This window comes from Schistocerca americana, chromosome 2, assembly GCF_021461395.2.
Source record: "Schistocerca americana isolate TAMUIC-IGC-003095 chromosome 2, iqSchAmer2.1, whole genome shotgun sequence".
NCBI lineage: Eukaryota > Metazoa > Arthropoda > Insecta > Orthoptera > Acrididae > Schistocerca > Schistocerca americana.
The window spans coordinates 304,810,870-304,826,204 of NC_060120.1; the positions used below are offsets into that span (position 1 = coordinate 304,810,870).

General features: G+C 39.0%; 1 protein-coding gene across 2 annotated transcripts in view; it reads left to right on the forward strand.

Annotated features, from left to right (window-relative positions):
• LOC124592129 (tuberin) overlaps nt 1–15,335 on the forward strand; it is a 303,826-nt gene that overhangs the window by 63,617 nt on the left and 224,874 nt on the right. For both annotated transcript variants that reach the window (XM_047131806.1, XM_047131807.1), the window contains exon 8: nt 6,824–6,975. In XM_047131806.1, coding sequence (XP_046987762.1) covers nt 6,824–6,975 — 152 coding nt within the window. The remainder of the gene's footprint in view (nt 1–6,823; nt 6,976–15,335) is intronic.

A 15,335-nucleotide genomic window follows, 5' to 3' on the forward strand; every position in this document is an offset into this window, starting at 1 on the left:
AGCTGCCCCAGTTGTAATTTGGTGCTCTTTACACAGGATTGCCCACATGTAAGTACCTTGTGTGTATGCTGCAAAGTAGGTCATTTGGTAACAGTGTGTGACAGTTGATGGGCTATGGTACAGTCATTAGAGGCCCCCTTCCCCCCCCCCCCCCCCCCCTCCCCCCCATGTTTTTGTATTGTGCTAATGTTAGTACTTGAAGGGCGACTGAGTTTTAGGTATACGTTAGAGCAATGATCAGTCTAATTAAAATTGATATATTCAGGCTTATGTGCCGCCCTGTGTTGCAGTGAACAGTAGATCAATTTGTCATATTATAAACAGTGTGTCTGTTTAAGGGGTCTGTTCTATCTCAGCAAGTTATAATAATGTGGAACAGCAACTTAATGTTGTTAGTGTTTAATTCAGTATTGGCGCTAAATATTTTTATGTTGGACATATTTTCTGTTTTCCTGTTTTCAGCTTCCAGATAGTTAACAAAGTTCATTTAGTGTCTTTGTTAGTCCCCTTTCAAGATTTGAACTTTTTACTGTGTTTGTATGACCAGCTGTGTGAGAATAGCTTGGGTCAGGCAAAACGTTTCAAGACGTATCACCTTTAAGCTGTCAAATACCTAAATTTTGTCACCCTCGACCCAATCCCTTTGCCATTTGCGACAAGGTCAGTGCTGAGTTGCGGCATTGGCAGGACCTCAGCATCATTTCTCCTATTTCATTGAGTCAGTGGTGGACCTCGTATACAGTGCTACAGCTGGAGGAGTTGGCAAAGTTGTCAGAAGGTCTGTATTTCTAAAATGTAGTCTTGTGCCACACATACCTACATTTGTCATTGGTCACCACTTCTCAGAATTTCTTTGTGCTCAACACTCCCCTTGGGCTTTGCTAGTTTAATTGATTGTCTTTTATAATTTTTTCTGCACCAGGAATTTATCAACGATATTTGGATGAGTTGATTAAGGACATCCCCTGTTGTGTAAACTACCTCAGTGACATCTGAGTCATGGGCACCACGCAAGAAAAATAACTATGAAATCTGCAGGCTGTTTTCCAATGCCTTCTGGTGAACGACCTTCATTGCAAACTGCAAAAAATGTAGTTTTTTCTCCAAAGGTGCATTTTTTGGTACGTTTACTTAGCAAAAGTGGCCCCATCCCTACGGACAAGCATGTAAAAGACACCATCAACATGCTGGCAGCCAAGAACTGAAAAAACTCCCGTCCTTTTTAGGCAAGGTTTCTTATCATGCTACTTACATTCCCCAGGCCCCACACATCTGCCATCCTCTTAAATGATTTCGCCAAAAGGGCGTTGCATTCCTGTGATATTTGGACTGTCAAAGGGCTTTTTAAGTCCATCAAGGAGTGTTTGTGCTCCACTCCTTGTTTGACTTCCTTTACATTGGGTAAACCATTAAACCTGGCTGATGATGTAGCCTATTATGGCATTGGTGCAGTTCTGCTGCATCATAACCAAGCAGCTCATTGTTTACACATTGAAGACTCTGCGGCACAACATAACTGCCGTAACTGCTCACAGGTGGCATAGCAGTTGTGAGCCATCATTTTCGGCATTGCTGTGGCATTCATTACCACTCCACCACTCAACATGCCAATGCCTATGCGTTATCGTGTTTGTCGTCAGGTCCTAATAAGGGATTTGATTAACAGGAGGCTCTTGTTTCTACATTGGATGATACATTGCAGCAGATGTTGTTTGATTTAACTTTGATTGTGCAGGATGTCATGACCGCCATGGCTCCCAACTCCCAACCCGCTTTTCCAGAAAAATCATTTCAGCTGTCCAGACATGGTGTCCTGAGCGTGCTGCTTCAGAAGCAGATTTGGAGTGGCATACAGTTTTTCCAATGCAGTTTCGGCTCACTATTGTCTAAAGGGTCCTCACGCTTTCCACGGAGGAGCAAAACTGTTGAGTGGTTGGTCATCTGATGTTTTGTCCTCGCATGCTCCAGTTGCTGCATGCATCGCACTGTGGTATACCTATTATGAAGGCTTTGGGGCAGCGTCACATTTACTGGTCAGCAATTGATTGCAAAATTGAACATCTTGTCCAGGCTTGCACGGCCACTGTAGATGAACAGGCTGCTTCACCATGTCAGTTTTTCCCTAGGCCAGTTCTGGAACACCCTTGGGACAGGGTGCACATCAACTTTGTGTGCCCTTTGTTGGGAAGCATGCAGTTGTTGGTGGATGATGTGTTCTCAACTGTTCTCCATGGCATTGACAGCAACTGTTCGCACATTGTCAGACATTTTTGCCTTCAAGAGCTCTCCTCCGATCCTCATTTTCTGTAATTATTAGCAACTCGTGTTGCGTAAGTTTGCAGATTTTTGAATTTGCAGTAGTATACAGTATCTGATTGCTGCTCTGTTTCACCTGGCTTTTAATTTTGAGATGAACAATTTGTGTGAATGTTCAGAACTCAAATGGAGTAGTCAGACTGCCTTGCCCGCAAGGATGCCTTGCTAGTTTTCTTGCCATGTGCTGGGTGATGCTGGTTAACAGACACAGTTAAACAGAATGTTTGCTTCGGTGCCAGCTGCGGGATCTTTTGGATTTGTGGCATCTCGAGTCACATGCCACGAACTGTTGTGGCCCCTTGTGTTTTCCTCAGGGGCTGCCGTTGGGGCCCAGTCCTTCAGCCAGCAGCTGTGGTGGTTGCCTGGTGTAGTGGTGAGTGTCAGATGTTGGCGTTTGTTGTTGTGGATCTTGACTGGAATTACCTGACACTTGTTGTTCTAATCAGTTGTGTCTGCGACCTAATGGACTCCAAGCCCCCATCTCCAAGCCAGCTGGGCAACAGGTTACTCATACCAATGCTCTAGTGTGTGTCTCCCAAATGTGACAGAGTACTCACCCACTGCTATCCTCCCACCACGCCCTTTGCCATCCTGTCTTTGGCTGCAGAGTAGGGCGCTGGCAGGCATAGCTCCCATGACTATGATGTGGAGCCTATGGGATTTGTACTGCTGGCCCCCTTTGCACACTTGCAACTGGATGAGTTCTCGCCCCCACTGTTGATGGTGGAACCCAGCTTCCACAATCTTCTGCCCCTCAGGCATTCAGAACACACAAATCTTCTGCACTATGCGTATTCAATAAATACACTGTGGTGTGTCACATTTCATTTACTTAATAGTAGCTGGAAAAGAAACTTGTGTTTTATTTATGAAAACATATCGGTGCGTAATTAGTAAATGGTAAAAGACTGTCTAAATGATAATAGGAACAATTTATTGTAGTTATCTATAACACTATATTGTATTGTTCTTACCTATATTATTATATTAAAATCCTGTAATTATTGCACAAAGTACAGTTAATCTTCAGTATCATTAAATACTTTTAATTGGCCTCACGGAAAAATATAAAAGTGTAACTGTGAGGATCTGAACCCAAGTAATGGTCAGTAAGTTATTGCTCTAACTGCTATATCAATTCTCCAGTTTAAAGTGGTCAAATGCTCAAAGATGACTACCATTGACCTATATTTTTTTGAAAACTGAGGCCTTTTGACCTAATCCCTTTATATAATATTTAAGTGCCTGTGTTATTCCAAATTATGACGCAATCTTCCTTTGGACATGCATGCACATTGCTATAATTCTAGTTTTGATTCTGGTTTGTGCTTTGGCTGTTTTTTTTAAATGCTTCTTAATAATGTTGAAGAGAGAGAATACTGAAAAGCACATTTTGCATGAGGATTGGGAGATTAAGTGCCTTTGTACACAATCACCATGAGAAACATCAATGTTTAATATGTAAAAAATGCTTAGTCGACATTTCTCTTCGCTCCATGAAGCAATACATAGTCATTGCTCTCACGATGAAGTTGCCTGGACCATCAGATCTTAATGAAAAAAGGTAAAGCTCAGAAATGGATCAGCAATGGCTAACTCATAAAATAATATGCAATAGAATTCGCAAAAGCGTTTGGTTTAGATGATGCTGCCATACATTTTAAAATGACTGCTTTGCTGTATATCACTGTGAATTCATGATATGGTACATGACATGAAAAACAAACAATAATTTAATTGCAAACTGTTGGTATTATTTTTTGTGTGTGGATGAGAGTACTGATTGGACAGATCTTAGTCAACAATTAACTTTTTGGTTTATTAAAGGATGACTTTTCTGTACATAAAGAGCACGTTTGAATTTTTAATGCAGTTAAAAAGTGTACTGACAAAACTGTGGTTTTAAAAAATGCTCTGCTGTTTTTACCGATTGCACATGAGCTGTGGTCGGTAGCAAAAATGGTTTCATTGGTTGATTAAGAAAGTATGGAATAGTTTAATTTTCCATTGCATTATTCATTAGAAAAGTTAAGACTGCTTTCTGCAATGAAAGATGTAATTAAAATTACAAATACAATGTGCTGAGGAAATTGATCTCTGTCTCATCAAATATTTAAACAATTTTTGGAGGAAGTTAATGCAGATACACAGACAGACTTCTTCATTTCAAAATACGTTGCTTGATTGCAGTTTTTTTCCACTTAGAATATAACTTTTCAAGTTCTTGAATAGAGAAGTAAAATCAGACAGTACAGAATCTGAGGATCAGTTCAAAGTTCCCCGGTGTTACCATATTTCCCTTGTTACTGTGAACTGAAACAAGACTATATGAAAAAGATTTACTTCTATTATTGGTGAAGTCTCCAGTGAGTGTCATAGTCATTTGAAAGATTTTAAGTGGGTAGAACTGGATATCATTATCAGATGACATCTGGCTTCACTATGTCGGGGCCGTGACATCACCGCACAATTCAAGTTAGAGGGGGTAGCACTCACTGGAGGAGAATGGCATACAAGCCACACTTTGCCAGGCATGCAGTATGGCACAGACTAGTTGCAGTGCATGATGATTGATAAAATGTTATGGTACTGGAGAACCTGGAAGATTTGTGGGGATAAGGCAATGGGATGTGACTACATGAGTTCAGGATAATGAACTTGTAAACTTATCACAGCAAAATCCTTTTTAAATGCAATGCAGTTGAAACATACTATTGCGTTTTCTGTTTTAGTTGATATAATTTGATGTCAGCTTCAGGAGGCTGAATGGAGAAATAAACTTTAAGAGGAAGCTCCGTAATGGTCATAAACTCTATCAGTTAACATTTGCTGAGGCCAGTGAACCAACCTTTCCACAGGGAATGATAGTCCAGTACGGTATATAGGCCGCATAGTGCTGGCTTCAGCACCAAATATAGCTGTGGGTCTCACAGTAACCTTGTATCTACGACAGTTTGGTACTTGATTTGTTCTGTGGACTTAGGATGCTTGACTGGATAGACTTGATGCTGCCCAGTATATTCACATAATGTGTAGTGTTATGATCCCATCAATGTGACAACTGTATCCTGAGAGATTAGTCTGTTTCCAGCTTGATCAATTTTCAATTCACCACTCATATGTGGTGCAGGAGTGGTTTGCAGACCAGACCTCAGCTCAATTGATTGTGTAGAATGTTAAGTGGTAAAGACACCACATGCTGTGCTCTTTTGAGGACCAAAGAAATCATATTAAGAACCATGAACTCTTCGTTCTGTTAATTTTGTGTTAAACAAATTAATACAATAAAACAAAGTCTAAATGCACCCTGGCCGCAATGATGTACTCTGTTGTGAGTGACAAGACAGCTGCATGTGGCAAATAGCTGAGTATATACAGTGAAACCCTTATTTTATGTTTTCTTATGGTCCAGACTTAAAAAATGCAAAATCAAGGAAAATGTTAAAACCCTCAGAATATGAGCAAAAGCCCGTGTAATTGGCATATATGATTAAAAATCACAATCCTCTCCAATACTTTTTATAAAATCTGTCTAAGTGAATGAAATTAAATGTACAATTCATTGTTTATACAATAATTTGTGCTAATGAATTTCATCAGTTCTTAAAAATATGCCAATTACATGGGCTTTTGCTCATATTCTGAGGGTTTTAACATTTTCCTTGATTTTGCATTTTTTAAGTCTGGACCATAAGAAAACATAAAATAAGGGTTTCACTGTATATACTCAGCTATTTGCCACATGCAGCTGTCTTTAATTTTTCCCTTGTTCATTCCCTAAAGGAAAGTGCAGCAACTAAGAATGGTATGCAATAAATACACTTTACAGTGTCTTGTGGAATATCTGTAATGTATGTTGATAAACTAATGCTTAATAATCATAATGTAAATAATAAAACACACATCAGTTACATTTTTCATGCATAGAATGATGTGTTTCAGGAATTTATTTCCATTGATTCTGAAGATGTGTGAAGAAATGAAACTGGTTAAGTGTTTTATTAGCAGAATCATTATTGACACAGTTGCAGGCTCTTGAAAAAGAATTGTTTATGATGAGTGAAATTAAGAAACTAACGATGAATAAATCATGTTGGTTTGTATCATCAGTTGAACCATATATATTACGTGATATGTGGTATCTGTAGTTCAATTCCTGCAGGCATGGGTGTGTGTTTTTGAAGGTGAAGCAGTAAAGGAACACTTCTGAGTGCTTGTAGTTATATTTTTTCTCGTTTACTTTGCTGGAAACAATTAACTTATCATTAAACGTATTCCAGAAAAAAAGGCTTCTTGACACTATATAATAATACCATATGTTTATTATTTTTTTTGTTATCATGCATTTGTTTCTTACACAACCTGTCACTGGTTGAGAATTGCATTTTATGCACTTTGTGTTTGTGTGTGTGTGTGTGTGTGTGTGTGTGTCTTTTTTTTTATTTTTATTTTTTTACCACCTTTATTCATCACATTCGGACTTAGAATATAAAGTTTATTTTTACAGAGCAGTGTTCTTCAAGTAATCACACAGGCCTTATATCATGCCATTTGAATGAAACCATTTGTGGAATAGAAAAGCTGATAGAACTTGGGCAATTCAATGGGTCAGTGCGCCGTGTTTTTGAGCTGATTGAAAGATGTTCCCCAGTAAGACCAGTAAGTATATTACGTCGACTGTGACCTATGTTCTTTGTCATTTTGGTTTTTGTATTGCATTAATGTCAACTTACTACACTGTACAGGTTGGTCACTCCTATCATCACTGCACTGAGTACTTGTTTGATATTACTGTTTTTGTGAAATGTCTTCCCTTTTGAAAGTAGTGGCCTTCCCTTTACATATGTTTCTTTGTATCATAAAATAATCAAGAGAATTATTGACAATGCAAATAACAGTCCAATTAAAATTACTTTGTGATTGATAGAGTTCAGTACGGTCTGGGCGGGGGTCACTGTTGCTAGCATGCAGCCAGCTGTGCTTTACTAGGCACTGCACATACATACAAAGTGGGTTAACACAGTGAGCATGTGGCATTAGAGAAAGAACTGAGATTGACTGGCAGCTGGTCCTCAGCACTAGACTCGTTCAAATGTCAGTCGCAAAATAGTTTTAGTGGTAGTTTAAATAGATTTATAAGATGAATTGAAACTGTTATTAATTGCACACTATATATCTGTACCTGAGAGGTAAAAGGGGACAAGTCTAATTTCCATGTTTCTTTGTATCTTTAAAATAGTCAAGAGAATCATTAACAAAGCATGATACAGTCCTATTAAAATTACTTTGTCACTTGACTTCAGACATTTTTAATACCACATACTGCTTATTTTGTTGAATAAGTGAAGCAGTTCTACTCCAGGCCATGGCCGATTCAGACAGTGTTAAATGGTCATGGATCCATGTGATACAGCCTAAGTTAGCCATGGTCTGGAACAGAACTGGCACTCTTACCAAATTTGTCATTAGCCTTTTTTACCACTAGCTTCTACAAATTGTATAACATTTGTGGTAGGCTACAACTCTGAGTCTATATGCCATACAGCTACTGCTCTTTTCTCTAATGTTTCTTTAATTTTGCTATAACTGGCACATATCTGTATTATAGTTGTGTATCTTCTACAGCTTTGTGTTTCTTTTATGGCTATTCAAGTTTTGGCACTTTGCACTTCTGTCAGTCTCAGTTTTTGATATCTCTATATCCGTTTGGCCAGAGTATGAGGGACTTAGTCTGGGAAAAGGAGGTGCCAATGAAGCATAAGGAACTGCTGTACAAGATGTAATTTACACACATACTGACGTGCAGTAAAACCTCATTTTTATGTTGCTGCATTTTACATTTTCCCACTGTCTAAGTTCATTTTTGTTGGTCCCAAAAAAGTCCTATTCTCTCATTACAATGGTATCCCATCACTAACGAATGCAGTTTTCAACATTTCCGGCATTTTAAGTTCTCGCTAGACACGGGGCAGCTAGCGGCCTCTTCTCCATTGTGCCACTGCCCAGAATGTAACTGTGGACCAAAAAGCTGGGAAGCAGTGGCCGGGAAGAGGGGGGGGGGGGGGGGGGGGGTAGCGGCTCCTGTGCCAGGTGCAATAAATATAGCAAGCAGTCACATAAAAGCAACGGCAGTGTCAGTTGCCAAGGACCTCTGCAGTCAGGCAGCAGTCCTCGGATCACAGGCCAGCCACAGCAATGATGGTGGTGACATAGTTACAGTGAAGGCTCTAGGACTGCGGCTGACACAGGATGGGTGGTGCTGTCTTTTGCAGAAAGGTCTTCATTCCTGTGTCACTGCAGAGAACTCTGGAATGAGGTCAGTGAGTGATGTCCATCTGTTGTCCTATGGCAGTGGGATGAACTGCAGAAACTTCCTGTAGGCTCATGAACGTAGAAGCAGTGGTCTGGAAGCAGTGCCTCGTCGTGGGTAATAGTATCAGCAGGGGTGTTGTCCTGCAATAGTCAGTGGCCGGGTCCCAGCACTCTGACCATATATCTGGCAGTGTCTGTTCACTTACAGCATCCATGGCAGTTCTGAATGTAGTTTTCTGAAAGGATTATGAAGCATGATAAATCTCTAGGTATTATGAGGACTTGGGAAATTGGTATCCTATGGCTGCAATTATTCAGATTGTGAAGGGAGACGAAAATTTAATAGTCATGGGTGACTGGAATTCGAGTGTAGGAAAAGGGAGAGAAGGAAACATAGTAGGTGAATATGGATTGGGGGACAGAAATGAAAGAGGAAGCCGCCTGGTCGAATTTTGCACAGAGCACAACATAATCATAGCTAACACTTGGTTTAAGAATCATGAAAGAAGGTTGTATACATGGAAGAACCCTGGAGATACTAAAAGGTATCAGATAGATTATATAATGGTAAGACAGAGATTTAGGAACCAGGTTTTAAATTGTAAGACATTTCCAGGGGCAGATGTGGACTCTGACCACAATCTATTGGTTATGACCTGTAGATTAAAACTGAAGAAACTGCAAAAAGGTGGGAATTTAAGGAGATGGGACCTGGATAAACTAAAAGAACCAGAGGTTGTACAGAGATTCAGGGAGAGCATAAGGGAGCAATTGACAGGAATGGGGGAAATAAATACAGTAGAAGAAGAATGGGTAGCTTTGAGGGATGAAGTAGTGAAGGCAGCAGAGGATCAAGTAGGTAAAAAGACGAGATCTAGTAGAAATCCTTGGGTAACAGAAGAAATATTGAATTTAATTGATGAAAGAAGAAAATATAAAACGCAGTAAATGAAGCAGGCAAAAGGGAATACAAACGTCTCAAAAATGAGATCGACAGGAAGTGCAAAATGGCTAAGCAGGGATGGCTAGAGGACAAATGTAAGGATGTAGAGGCTTATCTCACTACGGGTAAGATAGATACTGCCTACAGGAAAATTAAAGAGACCTTTGGAGAAAAGAGAACCACTTGTATGAATATCAAGAGCTCAGGTGGAAACCCAGTCCTAAACAAAGAAGGAAAAGCAGAAAGGTGGAAGGAGTATATAGAGGGTCTATACAAGGGCGATGTATTTGAGGACAATATTATGGAAATGGAAGAGGATGTAGATGAAGATGAAATGGGAGATATGATACTGCGTGAAGAGTTTGACAGAGCACTGAAAGACCTGAGTCGAAACAAGGCCCCGGGAGTAGACAACATTCCATTGGAACTACTGACGGCCTTGGGAGAGCCAGTCCTGACAAAACTCTACCATCTGGTGAGCAAGATGTATGAAACAGGCGAAATACCCTCAGACTTCAAGAAGAATATAATAATTCCAATCCCAAAGAAAGCAGGTGTTGACAGATGTGAAAATTACCGGACTATCAGCTTAATAAGTCACAGCTGCAAAATACTAACACGAATTCTTTACAGACGAATGGTAAAACTAGTAGAAGCCAACCTCGGGGAAGATCAGTTTGGATTCCGTAGAAACACTGGAACACGTGAGGCAATACTGACCTTACGACTTATCTTAGAAGAAAGATTAAGGAAAGGCAAACCTACGTTTCTAGCATTTGTAGACTTAGAGAAAGCTTTTGACAATGTTGACTGGAATACGCTCTTTCAAATTGTAAAGGTGGCAGGGGTAAAATACAGGGAGCGAAAGGCTATTTACAATTTGTACAGAAACCAGATGGCAGTTATAAGAGTCGAGGGACATGAAAGGGAAGCAGTGGTTGGGAAGGGAGTAAGACAGGGTTGTAGCCTCTCCCCGATGTTGTTCAATCTGTATATTGAGCAAGCAGTAAAGGAAACAAAAGAAAAATTCGGAGTAGGTATTAAAATTCATGGAGAAGAAATAAAAACTTTGAGGTTCGCCGATGACATTGTAATTCTGTCAGAGACAGCAAAGGACTTGGAAGAGCAGTTGAATGGAATGGACAGTGTCTTGAAAGGAGGATATAAGATGAACATCAACAAAAGCAAAACAAGGATAATGGAATGTAGTCTAATTAAGTCGGGTGATGCTGAGGGAATTAGATTAGGAAATGAGGCACTTAAAGTAGTAAAGGAGTTTTGCTATTTGGGGAGCAAAATAACTGATGATGGTCGAAGTAGAGAGGATATAAAATGTAGGCTGGCAATGGCAAGGAAATCGTTTCTGAAGAAGAGAAATTTGTTAACATCCAGTATTGATTTAAGTGTCAGGAAGTCATTTCTGAAAGTATTCGTATGGAGTGTAGCCATGTATGGAAGTGAAACATGGACGATAAATAGTTTGGACAAGAAGAGAATAGAAGCTTTCGAAATGTGGTGCTACAGAAGAATGCTGAAGATTAGATGGGTAGATCACATAACTAATGAGGAAGTATTGAATAGGATTGGGGAGAAGAGAAGTTTGTGGCACAACTTGACTAGAAGAAGGGATCGGTTAGTAGGACATGTGTTGAGGCATCAAGGGATCACCAATTTAGTATTGGAGGGCAGCGCAGAGGGTAAAAATCGTAGAGGGAGACCAAGAGATGAATACACTAAGCAGATTCAGAAGGATGTAGGTTGCAGTAGGTACTGGGAGATGAAAAAGCTTGCACAGGATAGAGTAGCATGGAGAGCTGCATCAAACCAGTCTCAGGACTGAAGACCACAACAACAACAATGGCTGCAAACCACTGGGCACGAGGCGTGAGGCGTGTTGTGTTGGTGCCCACAGTGATAAATGAGAATCTGCTGGCAATGGAATGGGAACTGTAAAAATGATGAAGGAAATGATAAACATCTAGGATGTGGGAAGGGAGACTATAGACAGTTTTGTGTGAGTGTTGATCAGTGAAGGCAGAGCATCTTTCTTTTGGAGCAAATGTAATTATCCACTACAGGTAACAAGTGCAGAGGTCAGTGGAGATGGGTTTGGCAATGGAGAGCTAATAGGAGGTGGATTTTACAGGGTGTTACCAGCACGAAGAGAGAGGAGGAGCCAGGTTTTGAGATGTACCTGATGAGCAGGTGGAATGTCACTGAGACGTTTGGTTGAGAGGCATCAACCTGTTGTTGAGTACAAGTGGAGTTCTGAAAGCTAGATTTAGTTTCTGTCTGGACTACTTCCTGGTTCCTGAAAGTAATTATTGGCCATCCATACTATCTCCTTGTGATTTTAATGGTATTCTGATATGTGGAAACCAACTTACATTTGAAAATTCTATTTAATTTACTAAAAGCACTCCAGGTATACTTATGCTTCCATTTGTTTATTTTGCCTTCTATCCAGTCATCGCCCTCAGCTGCTCTAAATACAAAAAGTCAGCTGATTCTTTGACAGTTAATTTTTACTACTTTCTTTTTTTATATTATGGTCATATGCCATTTTACTATTCTTATTACTGTTAATTTGCTTGCCCTATTAAGTTCATCACATAAGGTTATCTGAATTAGGGGGAAAATATAGATGTTTCAGGGATGTTGTATTAACATACATTTTTTCTTCTTTTTCCCAATTTATGGATCTGAAAACTTCCTCTAGGAAGTCTCCTCTTTCAGTTTTAAATTTCTCACAATCCTGATGAGTGGTAATGGAAACTGTAGCATTGATGTGTGAAGTCATTGATCCATTCTATAATTTCTGCCAAGCTTTGTATCTATTTTGTCTCTAAATCTTAAGATTCTATCATCATTTGGAATTCAAATTTGCTGAAATGCCGAAATAAATCATAGTTTGCTGGGCAAATGTTGCTACATTTTTATTGAGATGGAAAAAAAGAAGATAACTGGCATACTTCACTATCTTCCACTCCATTTTTCTTGTGGTAGCATATTTTGCGGCAACATATCAAACCAAGGTGCAGTAATAATTGAATATTTAGTGTTGTGAATTCAAGAACATCCTGCAGAAGACCATACAAAGAACTAGGTCTGCTTATACTACTCCTCAGCATATTTATCCCTTAATGAAATTTGTCATAAGTACTTCATCACTCTTTTGAATCAACAGCTAATTTCACAGAATCAATACTGTGAATGAAGGTGATCTTCAGAAAGGGTTTGCATTTTGATCCAGCATGATGTCCATTATTCAGGAACACACATTTTCATTATCTTCTCAGCAATGATAAAAACTTTATTAGTATTATCTCACTTTCCTACAGTTCTTTTGTTGTGCCTATCTGTTACTCAGCACCTCTGCTACATGATGAGTAGCAACTATTCTTTTTGTAATATTGTTACCTTCATTGTGTTCAGTAGATCCCATGAAGCAGAACTCTCAAGACTATCTAATGATTCATGGTGTAGGTTAACTGAAGACAAGGAAGGCATAGAAACCTGACCTTTAATTGCAATAACAATAAATTAGCACCATATTGCTCATGGCTGTTCATGCTTATGCCAGTTAAATATAACAAAGTAAATTAGAAAGAATGGTGCCACCCTTTTTAAATAAAGCTGCTGCCTCCTCAGTTACCATTAATCTCCTATTGATAGCTTGATATTTACCTAATTATATTGGTCTTTGCCAGAGAAAACAGGTACCTGCATATGTAAATACACTGTGTAACTACTTGTAACACAGCCTGACAACAGTGCTACATGCTGCATAGCTAACATAACTTTTCAGTAACTGAGTGTAAGCATTCAGACAAATTGTACAGAGAGAACCTGTTTAGGTATGCTTCTAACTCTCTTTTGATCTTGGTGGCTTCCCAATTTCTGCTTTATTTTAGGTGGGAGATGGTTGACTACCTTTGCACTGTAGTACATAACTCCACTTTAAATCCTGTGCAGGGAGGCAACAGCTACATGAAAATTATTTTTATGTCTTAAAAATGATTCTGTAAATCACAGTTAAGCTGAAATTGATATTTATTGTCAAAAATAAAAACCATTGATGAATAAAAGTATTGGGAGGATCCTTAGAAAAATTTCCATAAGATATATGGTCATTTTCTTTACAGTGTATTCATAGTGCTCACTTCTGCTAAATAAACACTTTATTTTACATGCACTACCCCAGAAGATAATATAACAACACAACAAGGAGTGCAGATATGCCAAATAAGCCAACAACTGAGTGTATGTCAACACAGTGAGAGATGTTTGTAAAGGCAAAAAGATGCCAAGCTTCTCGACTAGTTTATCTATGTGTTGTAATTTTAGCCTAGATGTCAAGGAATTTTATACAGTGTGTTTCACTTAGCATATGGCCATTAATAATTACTTCTGGTGCTGACAGGTCGTTGTTGTTGGTCATCAGCACACACAAAAGTTTTTGAACCATCCTTCAGAGTCTTTGGAAGATCATTTAATTGGGTTAATAACAAGAGTGGGCCCAATTCTGATCCTTACGTCACTCATATGCATGTACCCCATTCTGAAGTTAATTTCAAGCCTCTGATAAGTTTGTTAGTGAGACCCTCTGTTTTCTAGGTAAGACTCTACCATTGAGAAAGGTGTGCCAGTAATGCCATAACACTTTATTTGGTCAAGGAGAATTTTATAATATACACAATTGGCAAAATCACAGAGTGTATTAACAATTAATTTTTTTTAAACTCTGCTAGCACTTTATCTGTGCGGTCTTTTATTGAATTTTCTGTGGAGAAACCTTTAGAAAACCAAACTGAGAGGCAGCTAACAAGTTTTGCTCGGTTAAATGAGTCAGTAGTCTATCATAAACCAATTTCTCAGACTTTTTTCAAAATACTTGAAGGAGTGAAATAGATTTGTAATTAGAAGAGGTCTGTTTCTCTAGACTGTTAAAGATGGTGGTACTAGGGAACATTTATCCTTAATAGGAAATATGCTCTGAGTCATTGGTTACAAAGAAAGGTTAGCACTAGAACCACAGATATTTGGACATACCTAGAACCACACTTGGATCACTAATGACCTTCGTGTCATTCCCTTTTATTTCGTGTGTCAGTGGGTTATTGTTACTACTAGTGAATCTGTCCTTTGAAGTGCTGGAAATTTTATTATGAAATAAAAAAAATAAAACAATTTTTCAGAAATTATCATTTATTATTTTAAAAAACTTACACATTTGCTGGATGCCTTTACTGGCTAACATCACATAATGAGCACAACTAATAGTCTTTTGATGTACATTTGTTGCAGATAGTTTACTTGCACATATCACACTTTACAAATAATTTGTTTCCTTTACAGTTAGACTTTACAAGGCAGTGTGTTCGCTTTTTTTGTCTCTCAGGAATGTCTTCGGGCGTGACTGAGGTACTAGTCTCCCTGGTTGCTTGCTTCTCAGCAAGTTCCTACCCCAGCTGCAGTATGAAGTCTCTGCGTTTCAACTTTTTCTCATTTAGAACGTTGTACAATACACAGGCATTTATCCCAGCCAAATGCAGCAGCTGTAAAATGTATGAAAAGGCCAAGGTCTCAATGGTGCTTTGACAGGGTATTTGTGAGCTGTTTGGTAGATCACATCCACTCCAAATGTAGAGCTGTTATAAAATGTAACTGTGTCTGGCTTCTTTTCTGAACCACCTTCAATTTCACGTAAGGATGGGTAGTGTTGGGAATCATGACTTTCTTATTGCTCTTTCCCTGGTAAAGT